The sequence below is a fragment of the Dromaius novaehollandiae genome, chromosome 15 (assembly GCF_036370855.1).
Source record: "Dromaius novaehollandiae isolate bDroNov1 chromosome 15, bDroNov1.hap1, whole genome shotgun sequence".
NCBI lineage: Eukaryota > Metazoa > Chordata > Aves > Casuariiformes > Dromaiidae > Dromaius > Dromaius novaehollandiae.
In genome coordinates this window covers 5231355-5246268 of record NC_088112.1, presented here as the reverse complement: position 1 = coordinate 5246268, position 14914 = coordinate 5231355, and the positions used below count along the sequence as shown (strand labels likewise).

At 37.2% G+C, this 14914-nt stretch overlaps 1 protein-coding gene and 1 long non-coding RNA gene across 2 annotated transcripts in view; one reads left to right on the top strand and one right to left on the bottom strand.

The window, feature by feature from the left end:
* LOC135330012 (uncharacterized) overlaps positions 1-220 on the bottom strand; it is a 36879-nt gene extending 36659 nt beyond the window's left edge. Inside the window, exon 1 of the long non-coding RNA XR_010391717.1 lies at positions 45-220. This is a non-coding gene — a long non-coding RNA (uncharacterized LOC135330012). The remainder of the gene's footprint in view (positions 1-44) is intronic.
* Positions 1-14914, top strand: part of DOCK2 (dedicator of cytokinesis 2) — a 226577-nt gene that overhangs the window by 140891 nt on the left and 70772 nt on the right. The window contains exons 28-29 of the mRNA XM_026098443.2: positions 1435-1533; positions 3272-3366. Of these exons, the coding sequence (XP_025954228.1) occupies positions 1435-1533; positions 3272-3366 (194 nt within the window). The remainder of the gene's footprint in view (positions 1-1434; positions 1534-3271; positions 3367-14914) is intronic.

Below are 14914 nucleotides of genomic sequence, written 5' to 3'. Positions count from 1 at the left end.
GCTTTTAAAAGAGCATCAGTACCCGAGAACACACGGTATCTTACCTGAAAGCTTTGGGTTTACCTGCAGAAAATATATCTTCTTAGTCTTGCAAAGTAGGCAAGCCTCTCACTAGCACTAATGTTACTCCAAGAGAAGGTATAATAAGTCCTTTATATTGTAATTTTCACTGTTTATGTGCAAGAAGTGTACTGGATCTGCTCACGTAGGAATAAATAAAAAAAAAAAAAAAAAAAAAAAGCAAGCAGTACAAACTGAACAGCAGCTACCATATGAAAGTAAAAGACCTCTAGTGGCCATAACCTGAAGTTAGAGAAAGCTTGCTTTCTCTGAGTGGTAGACAAAATGGTTGGGTAAAACAAACCGCAGTTGTTACTTCACTAACGTGTGACCTTGTTGCTTTTTGTGATGTGAAGGAAATATGAAGTGAATCAGAGTTATGGAAGAATCTGATCTCTGAAGCCCAGGACGAGATGATAATTAACTTCTGGTCCAAGGGACTGGGGAGTCACTTGGATCAATTCTAAACCAGTAAAATAAAAAGGTTCAAGTAAATCTAGAAAAATATTTTGCATGCTGGAGTCCTTCATATTCTCTTACTTTAAGAAAATCAAAGCATTTAAAGCAGGTTCACTTAAGGATAATTAAAATTTATAAAATAAAATAAATATCGAAATAAAAGGCCTCAATAGGAGGCTTCTTAACTGTATTCTTAAAGGAAAATTCTGACCATTAAGCTCACTGTTACAGTTTTAGCCGTGAGAAGTGTCTTTGTCACATTCAGTAAACTGTAGTGAAAACCTACTTTATATCTTGCAACATTTCTGCTTTAGGAATTAAGGAAAATAAAATACTTCCTTTTGAGGAAGTTTGAGAAAAGTTTTGAGAGATGAAAGCAATATTATTATTCTGTAGAAATTTTACACAGTTCTGTAATAGGTACTCAAAAACCTGGAGAATGTATATCCTTTTTTGCAGTATTTCCTCTTGTGCAGTCCTGTAGACTGTATTTTTAGGATAAGTTGAAAATTTTGATAGTAATATTTTACTTTCTATGGATTCCTGATGGAAAAGTCCTAAGCAACATAACACTCTTTTTAGTAATCTTAAACTAACGTTGAGTTTTGTTAAAACTGCATTCTCATGCGATGTGTGTTTGCATGTGTTGTTTCATAAATGATGCCGCTTTCTCACCAGAACCCGCTCCTTCCTAGATTAGCTTTTGTATTGTCCTTTTTGAGTTTTTACTATGTTTCTTCCATCTGTCCTGGCAAAAATGTGGTGTTTTGTTAATGTAATTCCTTTTTTTTCTGAACATAAAAGGATTTATTAGACATTTAGAATAGTTGAGTGTTAAAAATAATACAGTCCAACATCTGAAATAATCTAGATGTGCATTATCCTTCTGTTGATACCTCTCTGGTTTTCTTTTAGAGTCATTTTGTGGCATGCATGACTGCGATCTTAAACCAGATGAACAACCAACATTACTCAGTTTATATTGAAACTTTTCAGACAAGTTCAGAACTAGTGGTGAGTACAAAAATAATCATGGAGTTGATAAATATATAATTCTATTTCTAAGCTTTTTAATAGCTGTGAAAAATCAGCAGTGTTGTTTTGGATTGTCTTGTCTGGTTCTTCCTAGCATGAAGTCTATTTCTGTACGTTTTCTGTCTCTGGGTCATTGTATTGCCCCCCTCTTCTGATAGTGTGTTTGGATACTGTGCTCAGAAATCTGGAAAGACACAAACAAACGTCACTTTTGTTAACCCCAGTACTGAAGTGGATAATTTAAAAATCAAGAATAAGTAATAGGATCTTTGTATTATATTCTTCTGAAAAAACTCAACTATAATCAACCCTTCATTCCTTGTTTTGCACGCCGTCGTCCATTTCCACTTTTCATTTTTGATATTGAGTCTACTTCTGACCAAGATAACTTTGCGTGCTAAATGCAGTGAATCCCTTATTCTCCCAGTGCATCTTTTTATGCCAGTTATTCCTACAATAAATTAATGATACCTAAGGAATATCCTAATTTATACCAGTGGTCACACTCTTCTAGATGGTTTTAGTAGACTTTTGTCTGTCCCTTTAGTTACACTCCTGGCACAACTCTGAATTAAATCTGAGTATTGGCAAAGGCTGCAACTACACCATCTGAAGTTTCTCCGCAGAGGTAATATTTTGAGTTGGCAGATATTCGTCCCTTTCACATCCTATAGTCTAGTCAGAGCTGTCCCATAACTGAAATGCTAACAGATCAAATCTTCCATAGCTTTTGCAATTCTTCAAATCTTTTAGATTACTTGTTAACATAAGAGTATTTTGATGTAATTTCAGCTTCCAAGCAGTCTGGGTACTTGGTCCTAGGTTATATCTAGCAGTTTGAATGAAAGCTATTAATTGCAGTAATCCTTAATCTACTTGAGCAGTTCTGCACAGCAAATTGAAAAAAAGTATATATATTATATCCATATATTTAATGGCTTTAATTTTTTTAAGGGCATTGATTTGTTGTCTTCTCATTTTTGTAAGTAGTGTAAGCATATGTCAGTGAAGATGGTAAAGGTTTATTTTCCAATAAAGCTGTTGAGACTTATTTTTCATTTGGTTTCCTTTAAGTAATTTGACAAGCAAGAGTACAAACTTCTGCAGAGAGCGCTTGTGAGGTTTTGGTAATAGATGGTGACATATCAGCTTGCTAGACTCAGAGTCTTTGTGGCCTTGTTCAGAAATTCAAGGGTAAAACTGCGTATTTGCAGTAGATATAAAATAGACCTGAAGTGATTCTGTTCATTTTCTTTGAGTTCATTATAAAGTGATTGTTACATACTTTTAGAAAAAAACAAACAGTTTTGTATGAAGATTTTCATTCTGTCTTCAATTTTTAATTTAGAATACTAATTTTAGACTAAATGGACTAAACAAAAAGTGTATTTTTCTAATCTCTTCATTCCCTATGTATTGAGAGGCTGTTCTGCTAAATAATAAGTAATTTGGCAGTTTTACTCCAAATTATAGTAATTCTTTCTTTCCATACATTTATGACTTAGCTTTTTTTTAACAGGTGAGTGTAATGACTTTTAGTTTTCATTTTGAATCTGACTTCAGTCCCAGTCTTGGGCTTACTGATATCACTGGGAATTCTTACACTGATTTCACAGGGAACAGAATGATGCCCTGCCTCTTAGTTGCCTAATCACAGCAGGAGCACTTGAAGTCTTTTTTTCACACAGTCTCAAATTATTGCATTTTCTTATTTTAGGACTTCTTGATGGAAACATTCATAATGTTCAAAGATCTCATTGGAAAGAATGTTTACCCTTCAGACTGGATGGCCATGAGCATGGTGCAGAACAGGTAAAGTGGGACTGGAGGACCAATGTTCTTGTTCTACGTGCCACTGAAAAAATAAACTTGTTATTTCTTCTCTTAATAATAAGTAGAGTTTTGCCATTTCTTCTAATGTCAGTATATCATGCCAGTGAAGGACAAGAAGGCTTACATCATCTGAAATGATTTACTGACAGTACACTGAATAACTGCCTGTGCTGTATGCCATTTTTAAAAGAAACAAAAAAATGTATTTAACATAGTAAAGTGGACATACATAGTTAGTCTCCATGTTGCCAGTCGGCAGAGGCCAAACTGCAAAAACTCTGTTTAAATCTGATATATATACTTTCTGTATAGGATTAGAATGTTCTCAGTAATACATCAGCATATACAATTCACTGTCTTGATGGCTATATGGGGAGATTAAGATCTCGGTACCGGACAGAGTTCTGCCTTCTAATCAAATGAACTTCATTCTGTAATTGTAGACAAGTCCATTGTGATGGAAGAGTTATCAAACACAATTTTCCTCTAGGAACACTGAGATAATGCTTGCTCAGGTTGCTGAAAGGTTTGATGAGAATGACTAAGTCTTTGAGCATAACTCCGTATTTGTAAGAGGAGGTTGGATCCAATGTGCTTACTGTAGCTCATGTCAGTGAGGAGATACGGTGCCATGCTCTATATCATTTGGAGTTTCGACATGGTTACTTCTAACTCAGGTATTTTGTGTCTCTACCTGAGTCTGAAGTAATCAACCATCACAGGACCACTGTGGTCATGGTGTCAGGATCGTATGTAGCATGAGTGAAATATGATATCGTATAGATTCTGCTGCCACATAGGGTCTTTTCAACTTACCATTTCCTTTTCGTGTGACACCAAATTGGAAAGGAGTGAGAAGTGATCTTTGTGCACCTCCACCACTGATAATGGGCTTAGAGAGCTGGCTTGAGCCAGCATATCACAGATGGAGTCCCTAAGAGTCTCTTTGAAATATTGTTTGTTGGAAGAGGAAGGAGATGTTCCTCCCTTGAGGCATCAACCATGTTGTTTATAATGGGCGTCATTTGGAAACGAATGTTTTTGGCAACAAGGAAAGGCTAGTATATAGGGTACTGGATGGGCTGTGTGAGAATGTATTTCCTAATAATTGTTTCTAGCCATGCAAAGCTACTGACTTTTTTATATCTCCAGTTCAGAGCTGAGGAAGTTAGGGGAGAGTTAGAGTGAGAATGCAAAGGAAATGCTCTGAACAACGTTGGGTAGTTCTTTTTGATTAGCTGTGGAACTGCGCATGAGGGGGAACTTCCTCAAAGCATGGGGGTTTTGTAGAAGTTTCACCAGTGTCTGCGTAAGTAGGAGAGACTGAGCAACATGCAGCTGTGAGCGTATGACCACCTTACCTTGTGTTTTATTTGTATTTGCTGGATTTCTGCTTCACACTACTTGTTCGAAGGCTCAGCTCTAAATCTTACTGAAAAGAATCTGGAGGTGGGGAGAAGTTTCTCTTTGCTGACACATTTCTTGATTGGGTATTACTTTCAGGGCTGAATTTCTTCTTCCTTCTAGGGTTTCTTGTTTTGTGGTTTTTCTTTTCTCTCTCTCTCTCTCTTTTTTTTTTTTTTTTTTTTTTTTTTTTTTTAGAGAGTATATAGAAATGCTTTGTAATTCTCTAATCTACATGCTAGATTGATTATGGAGTGAATTTGCTTCTTGTGTTTTTTTCAGGAAGACTTCTGTTGGGAAGATGGATCTTGATTACTTGTACTATCGTTATCTTAATTTTGTAGAAACGGCAGTAATACTGAGTTTTGTAGAAGTCTCAGCGACACTTTCCTAAAGAATTTAAAGTCTCATAAGTCCCTACATAGCTATAATGTGAAATATGCCACAATTATCTATTTTTAGTTTTCCAGCCATACGATACTGAAAAGGAGTGAGCAGAGATTACTTAATAAAGTTGACAGTCTCCTGGGAGTGGCTGGTCTTGAGGAAAATACTGCTTTAAGCCAAATTACAGTGGTGTTATGTGAAATTCTACTGTTTTGATGTTAGATACATTTTGACCTAGGTTTTGAATGGGATGATTTTAACCGAAGATGTGTGTGTTTGCTTCTGTGTTCCATGATTCAAAAGTAGGTTTATAGTTTTAGTGGGTTATCTATGATGATGGCAGTGAGGCCTCAGGTGCCTAAGTCTCCCTTTCTCACACACACGTACTGTTGTTCGTGAGGTTGGGTAGCTAATCCCTCCTCTGAGGTGGGGAGGTGCACGTGTGCTCATTGGTATGTTCATGTAGAAGAACTTTCCAGGTAAGATGCTGTAAATGGTAGTTTCATCCCACTTCTTTCCCTATCCGAGCCAGGTTTTGGCCTATAAAGATAAAATCTGATTCAGTGCACGTTCTTATACTGCTGTTACTTGCAATTATTTTTTACGTACTGGTGATCATTTTGAAAAAAGATCAGCTCAGTACTAAAGTCTGTTGTTGTATGTAAACATATCAAACTTTTCATATGTATGAACATTTTGTGTATCTGGGAAACCCTGCTATCCGCATTATTCACAAGTATAGGATTTTAAATTCTATAGGGAAAAAACATGTCAATCCTAGCCCAAAGCCTTTGGGATTGGGGGTTCACCAAATAGGATCTATATTGCCTCAGTTATTGATATTAGAAATGCTCTTGTGGTACCGTATATTTGTTGAAAATGCCTCGCAATGACTCTGAATTTTGTGGACTAATTTGCTGCAGGCAGGCTTTGTTGCTGTAAACTTTATCCTTCGCTCAAGAAATCAAATGAAAATATTCAAAAAAAAAAGCATTAAAAAAAATTTGTTATTTAACAGTGCTGCTATAAACACGTTGGTTACTTAAATTGACTTGACACTGCTTATACTCTTTGATTATATAGCTGTTCCCAAGATTAAGCAAGGAAAATGAGTTGTTCTTACTTTCGTGCCTTTATTTTAGGTTGTAGTATCAATAGCTGGGAGGGGGATGTTGTAAGTCATTATAGAAACCATTTCTTTTTGAGAGGTGGAGGGGAGGTTTAAGAAATTGGATTAAATTAGATTTTTGGATATGTCTTATTAATGCTTTTCTCCAAACTGGAGAAGTAGCAAAGGAAAAATTGGAGGGCGACAGGTCAGGGTTTCTTAAAATAATAATGAGGAAAAAAAATAGCTGTTCAGCACAGCTCAGGTTTTGTTTTCTTAATTTCAGCTGCTCTGAGCAGTAGGCTACATGTCAGCCTTTTTAAGCCCCTAAGGAGACATTTTACCTAAAGAGTGTCCCCTTTCTGAAAAACATAAGTAACAGGCTGTAGGGCATGTCTAATCTGTAACCCAGCCAACGGCAGGATGTAGTTGGCACTTCTTCCCTGCAGGCATTCAGCAAAGCCTGGTAGCCTCCCCCAGGTCATCCTGCCTCTTCTGTACCTGGCGGGCAGAGTGGGCATTGGATGGGTTTTGCTGTAGGATATACGGCGATACAGAAACGCAACGTGAGAGTGCAATTGAAGGCAGAGGAAAAGGAAGAGAATAGACTAGTACTGCAGGTTTGGTTCTGTTTGTAGGCAAAAGCTATTCTTTTTTTTTTTTTTTTTTTTTTTTTTTTTTTTTTTTGTAGATATCTAGTTTAGATAAAGGGAAAAGAATGAGAGAATGACTTAGGTGGTAATGGAGAATTTTAATAAGTACGCATTTTTTCTGGGAGCCATGAAATGTCTGGGAAGTGAGAAATGGACATGTGCAAGTCTAGGTGAAGCTGTGGGAGGAGAGTCGAAAGAATGGGAGTGGGAATTTAATTGACGAAACTAACTTAGTCAAGCTTTGTCTGTATCAAGGTGGTTTGCTTTAGCTTGGATTCATTTAAATCACTGCTTCTTATCAGTCAAACCTGAACTTTGGACATTTTAATTTTGCCTTGGATTTGCAATTTTGTTTTGTTTGTTTCTTTCTTAAAAAAAAAAAAAAAAAGTTCTCACTTGACAGTAATTGTATTAACATGTTGGACATAACTGCTTTCGGTGCTATTTTTACTGGTTATAATCAAAGTGACTGTGTGTGGTCTCTGGGTTTGGGGGGGGTTGTTTGTTTTGTTTTTTAATCCTATTTAGGAGGAAAATGGTTAATATCAATCCCTCTGGCTCAGGGCCTGTCTGTTCTGTATTTGCATAATATTGTTGTGCTGCAAATTTTTTGGTCTACAGCTGTGTGGTTCATAAGCACTAACAAAATAAAAATAATGCACTGCTCTCTCTCAAAGCATATTCTTCTTTCCAAAGCTGTTCAGAACTTGAAGAGGCAGAGGCCGTATGTACTCTTCTCCCTGGACTGGGAGAGGTCTATTTGCAACTAGGAACCTAAAAAGGGAACAGATTACTTAATTTTTTGTCTTCCTTTAACCTCAGGGTGGGAAGAATGTGCCTTCCCATGGCATGCTAGATGGGGCAGAACACTTTGGGAAATAGTAGAATCCTCACTGAAGTCATTAGGATATAATATCTGAAGATTTCGTGATCCTCCATGGTAGATTTAATTATCTCCTGTTCTAATAAAGGCTGCTTACTGCACACTTCTTACTAGCTGTTACTGCTTGTGTGTGCACTCTATTCCACTTGTGGTACTGACAGACTGTTGGCTATTAGCTTATTAAAAGCAGTAATTCATAGGTACATGGCATTTGTGGGGAAATGCTTTGCTTTAATACCATATAATCTGCTTATCTCTCAGCTATTCGAGATTTTAATTTAGAGACATATAATTCCTCCTGGGAAATTCCCGTACCTCATTATCAGCACGAACTACATAGGGAGTGAGATTCACTGAGTGAAGGAAGTGGTTCATGGGGTTGCAGCCAAAGGGAAGGATTCGCATCCTTTTCTTCAGTTCCTCTGGACTTTTAAGCAGTAATTGCTAAGATAGCTTGGAAATAGCTGATTTTATAAGTAATGCTTGGAATCAGTTTTGGTTGCAGTCCAGTCTAAAGTGGTTTAGTAAGCACTTCTATTGTTTGTGTGTCCACCTGAATGGCTTTTTGAACCTTGTTGGCATTATACTTAGGTATTTAAAAAGTAAGAGGAAGTAGGCTTTCTTTACCAGTGCATTTCAAGGTCAAACCCTATTTGCTGGAAAAACTTAAAAGCGATGACACTGTAGGGTATTTTCTAATACCAGCAGTTAGACTTTTTATAAAATACGTTGCCCTTACCTGTACATCTGCATGTTTTCAGACATCTGTCTGAGTCAACAGTTCCCTTGCCCTTTTTCAGTCTAACTTGACAGGCTTAGCACTGCAGGTATTCAGCAGAACACCTGGAAATGTTCTGATCGTCTCTTTTTATATGCACTAAAAATAGCTGCTTCTTTGCTGATGAACTGCTTTGTAACACCCTTAAGACCTGGTTCTCATGTAGCTCACATGTTGCAGCAGTATTATTAATTCAGCCAAATCTCATTATGGCTTTAAATCAGTGTCACCTGTATCCCCCCAAATCTCTGTTTGTCAGGCTGCCAGGAACTCTTGGTCCTGTTGGTGTCACCAGGTCCTGGCCAACCAGCAGCATTGAGGCAAAAGGAGTTCCTGTTGGTCACCCACGACAGGGAAATGTATTAAGAAAGGAAAGGTAGGGATTTCAAACCCAGTTTTTCACATGCCATCTGCGAATGGCTGTGTTAAACATGACTTCTGAAGAGCAAGTGTTCCACAGTATATACTTGCATGTTTTTGAACATCTCTACCTTTGAACAGAAAAAGTCTTCTCTTCAAAGTAGCTGCTTGTAGTATTGTCCTGTGAATCACAACAAAATATTGCATTATAAGGAGGTGGCATTTATAAAGTTGCAGGCCTGAACTTTAAGTAACAAGCACACATTAAAAATTCAGTGCCTGTTAGACTCTTTAAGTTTGGTGAGAGAAAACCTGAAGAGTGGGTAGTCACAGCTTGAACACATTATTCAAGGATGATGTTTATAATAGTTTGAGAGGGAAGGGTTATTGAACGCTGTTGGCAGTAAGTAGGGAAATGTGCCTTTTCCAAGCAAGCGTTTAGTTTCAGTATTAGTGGGAGAGGTATTACAAACTATTTATTGTTGCTACCAACTTAGCATATTTCATTTAAAAAATAATAATAATTCAAATATTAGAAGTTCTTCTCAGTCTTCCATTTATCTGTTGGTGGAACTGAAAGATTATCTTTTTTTGTATTTTAGAATTATTTGGTTCTGTTTTCTACAAAAAAAATGTTTGGCTCATTATATGTTTGACTTACAGAGGATGCAAAGGCACACTTTATTTATTTATTCCTAAGAGAAAAGATGTGTATAATTTGGGTTATTTTTATTCTTGTTTTTCAACAATAGATAAAGATTTAAGATTCATTTACATAACTAAAGACGGATGATGTAGGTGATGCAGAAGAAGATTTTACACTGAGCAAGTAAGACAAAATTTAGGAGGCCAGTGTATCATATACAATTAACGTTTTCTTTCCTTTGATCTCATTTTCCTCCAGATACTTCTGGCTGGCCTAAACAGAGTTGACAAAATTCAATTGTTTTTAAGCGCTTGAATTTTTAAGGAGTCAGAAGGTATTTATACATAGGCTTATAACATATTGAAGAACTTTGTAAATTTAGTATCTTAAGAAGTATTTTAAGCAACAAGTATAAATGTTTAATTAGAGTACTTCTGTATGCATACATGCACAAAAAGGTAAATTAAATATTTTAACAAAATCAGACACTTTATGCTGTTCAGTCATCACTGTAATCATGTATACTAATAAGATTTGTACTTGGATGGTTTATTTTTGCCATGAGACTAAAAACGTTCTTGCTGAAATGGCATTTTCTCTATTAACATAAAAGCTGTCTCAGAGGCAAAGTATTTTTTGTAATTATTGTTCTTGGTGGGATATTTGGTACAGTGTCTTAAGGTGCTTGGGTTTGTATCTTTTCATTAAATCAAGATAATTCTGTTTTGTTGTCTGTGCCAGTTCCCACAGAAGTCAGCACTTGGAATAGGGCAAATGGAATAAGGTTTATCCTGGGAAAATGGGATAAGGCAGATGAAGAGTAGAGGCAGTTGTTTCAAAGTGGTTTGTAAGTTTACTTCCGTGGAGAGTTGTGTGTCCAGGAGTAGCTAATATGGCTGACTTTGTCGTTGAATGCTCTGCTGTCAATAATAGCCGTAGCACAGAGCATCTCTTCCATCTGTAGGAGTTTAAGATGTTGCGTGATGTAGTCCTGCTTTTCAGTCACCTACATCTTTCTAGCACCGAATGCTACAGTACGCTTACTCTGCGCTAACTCTCTATATTGCTCATTGCAACCCATTTTATGGGAACGTCTGCTTAGCAAGGGTCTAAACTCTTAATGACTGCAGCAGATCATCTATTCAGCAAGACAGGCTTTTGCCTATCATGGTCACGGTGCACACTAGATGCCTGTTAAGTTTTGACTGCAGTCATTTTGTCTTTTATCTGAAATGCAGAGAGGAAACATGCTGTGAAATATCCTTTTCCCACTCCCACTACTGAGTATCCTATCTTTCTTGGTGTTGACTACTAAGATGCACCTGCTTATAGTTGAAGAGCTCTCCAGGACTAGAAGCAAAGTCTTCAATGGAGGAAACAACCCCACTCTGAATAAAAATCTTGCTAGTTTGGTGTGTTCCAAAATCCAGCAAAGATAAATTGTCATTTTTCCAGATACACTTTGATTCCCATCTGTAAAAATCTCTGAGAGGAAGAGCGGGATCTTTGGAATTGGCCTGTTATCATAAAATCCTTCTAGTATGTTTTCAGCTATTTTCATTTTAGTAAACCATTTGGAGTTAAGACAATGAATAGTATTTTCCAGCCTTTAAAACATACAGGCAAATGAGTAGAAAATTGAGGAGTTTATCTGTTTATAAACGATGTTCTAAATGTGTCATTACAGAAGAGACTAAAATGTCATAGGTTCAGTATTGTTGCGGCCCGAAGGGAGTCGTTCAGGACGACCTCCCCCCCCCTTGGGGCCAAACGACCAAGTTCGCGATGCCCTTGGACTGAATTAAGGTGAAACGACACCAGCCAACCAGCTTTAAGATTTATTAAGGCAAAATGGAATCAACTAACTAGACACGTCCCGTGTCCCACGTTTAGGAAAAAGAGAGGAAAAGGGGAAGACAGAGAGAGAAAGATAGATATCACCACCCGTGGATCCAGCGGTGTCCCATTGGTCCTCTTCTCTTGGGAGTCTCGGTGGCGGGGGGGGGCAGCGGCGGGAAGCTCCCGTCTGGTTCCGCTGACTCCGCTCCAGTTCCTCAGTCGTCACAAGCAAGGCCCCCCCGCTAGTCACACCGTCTGCAGTTTTTATAGGTTCTTGCCCCGCCTCTGGGAGGTGCTTCCTCGCTTCCCATGCAGATTAACTGTCATGCGCAGTCCGCCCTCTCGGAACCTTCCAGAAACGGGCTGGGGCATCTGGGGGTCTCCTGCTCGTGCGCAGATGGCAAGTGAGTACGTGCGGTTCGTGCCCTAGAGGCGACCTTCTGCCCTTTTCGCGCCCTTTTTACCTCGTGCAGGTGCACGAGGTTGTTTACCTCGCGGACGGCTCCCGGGGGCGTTGGCGCGGCACTGCTTTGCAGCAGCAGCAGCAGCAATGTCGAGACAAAACCGCATGTAGAGAACCGGTCCTCTACAAGTATCCATAATTTTCCTAAAGTGTTATAAATGTTATTGAGCAATTGTTTCATGCTCCCCTTTCTGATATAGTAAGTTGGACCAACACTTCCTAACTCAAAAATTTTTGAGAAAATTTGCTATATCCAAGTTTTTCAAACTTATCATAGTTGTGCACAGTTATCTTTATATTTTTCAACAGCAGCATCACAATAAAGCCAATTAGTGTATTATGCATTTGAGGCTTATCTTTTTTTAAAGACATTGAAACTTCTTCTGTATTCTTAGTTTGCGCTGTTAAGTAGTGAGCTCAGGTGAGCAGCAATCAGACAGTATAGTGATATATATTTGCCTGTATCTGTAATTGTTTGTATTCTTAGGTTAGGAAGAAGCTATGCTTCTTTGAAAGGAAACAAATCTATGCATTGTAAAAAGAAGGTATTTGCTTTCTAAATATTCTCAGTAAGAATGTCTGAAAAATCAGAAGTGCATGTACTGTTATGATATAATGCAGATACAGAGAAGTGATTCCACATACAGAAAGCTTATGTAACAGAAGATACATTATTTAAAAGACACTTTCCTTTTGTGTAAGAATAGACCATGTATTATGTTGTTTGACATCATAATTTTTGTAATATTGGAGTTTTTAAGGGTAAAATAATGTGTTTGGATTTCACTCTAATTTACAAATTTTATGGTCAGGTTTATAACTAAAATGAAGAGCTTGAATGATGCCATTTTTTAAAAAGTCTGAGGTACAGTGTTAGCCATTAGTTATCCACAGCGTTATCCATTAGTTTCATACAATTCTGCAATTTTAATTCTTTGACATCTGAAGTGATAACATTATTTCTAGAAAAGGCACAACAGGTCCTAGAAATTTTATTCTCACTGAAAGCTTGTCTACAAAGGTATCATCTCTGCACCAACTTGAGATATATAAAAAATGAAGACAATGATATGTACAATGATTATTACAGTAAGAGTAAATTTGAGTCAATGGGTGAAAAATAAAAATTAGTGTGAGAATGGAGAAGTTACTTCACAAGATCAATTCAGACTTCTTCCAAAAGTGAAGCCTATAAGACTGAATTTTTATTAGTGTACTGCATCCTGATATAACTATGTTAAGTAATTACATTCATTTGTACTAACTGGCTTTTGGCTTTGTCTCCTACACCCAGAATTGATCTCATACCAAAGACACCAGGATTTTTTTTTTTAATTCAGAATATTTTAACTCTGCAAACAATTAGCTGGAATGCACAAAAGAGGGGAGTAGACCAAAGTGAGAGAATGCTCATAGTATAAGGAAATTACTGAAAATACCTTTCAAGTTAAATTACTTATGTCAGGGTCCATTATGACAGCTTTTTGTACACTTATGTTTTGAAGAGATGAAATTTCTTAAAAGCATGCTGGAGATGATTTTGTAAAGAACTCGGCATAAGTGTACCTAATGTGCAGTTTTGAAAACATATTTTGAATCCTAAATGGGAGACATGTAATCTTTAAAATGTACTGTAAGTGGATGCTGAAGGAAAAGCTACATACAAACAGACTGTTAAGAGAGTGATCTTAAATGGAAACTGCCATGGTTTGCCTTTTGTTGTACTGCATCACAGCAATTGCTTATTCTCATGAATATTCTTATTCTCTAAGCACTGCTTGTTGTACTACTGTCAAATTACCTCTCGTACATTATAGCAGCTATTATTTTTGTACGCTTGACGTAGCTATTCAAGGTGAATTTCCGACTAATAAGCACTTTACTAATAAAGAAAATGAATTGTACATAACAAACAATTTATAATTGCGACAAACAACAGAAGCTGGACAACAGTTATTTTGAAGCAGTTATTTTCTGACCAGGATAGTCAGATAGGCTCTCCTGTGGTACACTGAAAGGATGAGAATTTAGGAAAATGACAATTGCTTTACCGCTAGAATTCAGTCTGAATCATACAAAATAATTACGCTTCCGTCTATTGAGATACTGAATTGAGGCAAAGGGAGAACTATGGTTAAATTATACTACTTTCTTTGCACTGCTGGACATATTTTTCCAGTTATCAGGGAAGTGGATTACTTCGTAAGTGTCGCCATCATTATTCTCTTAATAACTAGGTTTCTCATCACCAGAAGGTTTTTAAATGGTTTTTCCATCCTGCATTTCCCTTCATTTCTAAATCAGTGATAGCTTGTCACATTGTTAAGAGATAATTTCTGCTGTTGCTTTGTAAAGATTTTTGTTCTCATCTTTTCAACTGTTTTATCGGGCTTTCTCCTGATGCTTTCTGTTTTGCACACTAAAATAGTACATGAGTGTTTTAATATCTCTTGTCACCACTCATAGCTTGGCTGGTCTCTCTTCTTTGTATTTTATATTTTCCGGGTTCAGGTTACAGTTGTTGATTGCTATTTCAATCATTGACAATGCTCAGCATTTGGGGTTAGGTCTGACCCACCTTGCATAGTTTCCTCTAAATTTCACATGTCATTTTGTAGCATTCTATAAGAGTATATAAAAAGGAAGTAGAGACATGATGGAGGTTGGCAAGGGAATCAGTTGACCTTGGTAGCTGCTTTTCTTTTGTTGTTGCTTCATATTCAGAATGTCTATCAGGTGCTTTTTGTAAATCACTGTATGAGGATGCCTCCAGCAAGTCAGCGTAAAATATGTCAGAATATTATTTCAGTTCTGCTCTTCCCTAATCCAGTTTTCATATAATTGGCATACTGGCACAACCATGCCTATTAAGGCCCAAAATATATCTTCAGAATAATATTCAACATATCTCTTAGGCTTTGAGACTAAGAACCCACTTCTTGCTCCTTGTCTGCTCAAGTAGAGGCTTCACTGATGAAAGTGCAGATTGAGCAACCTTTTGGGTTT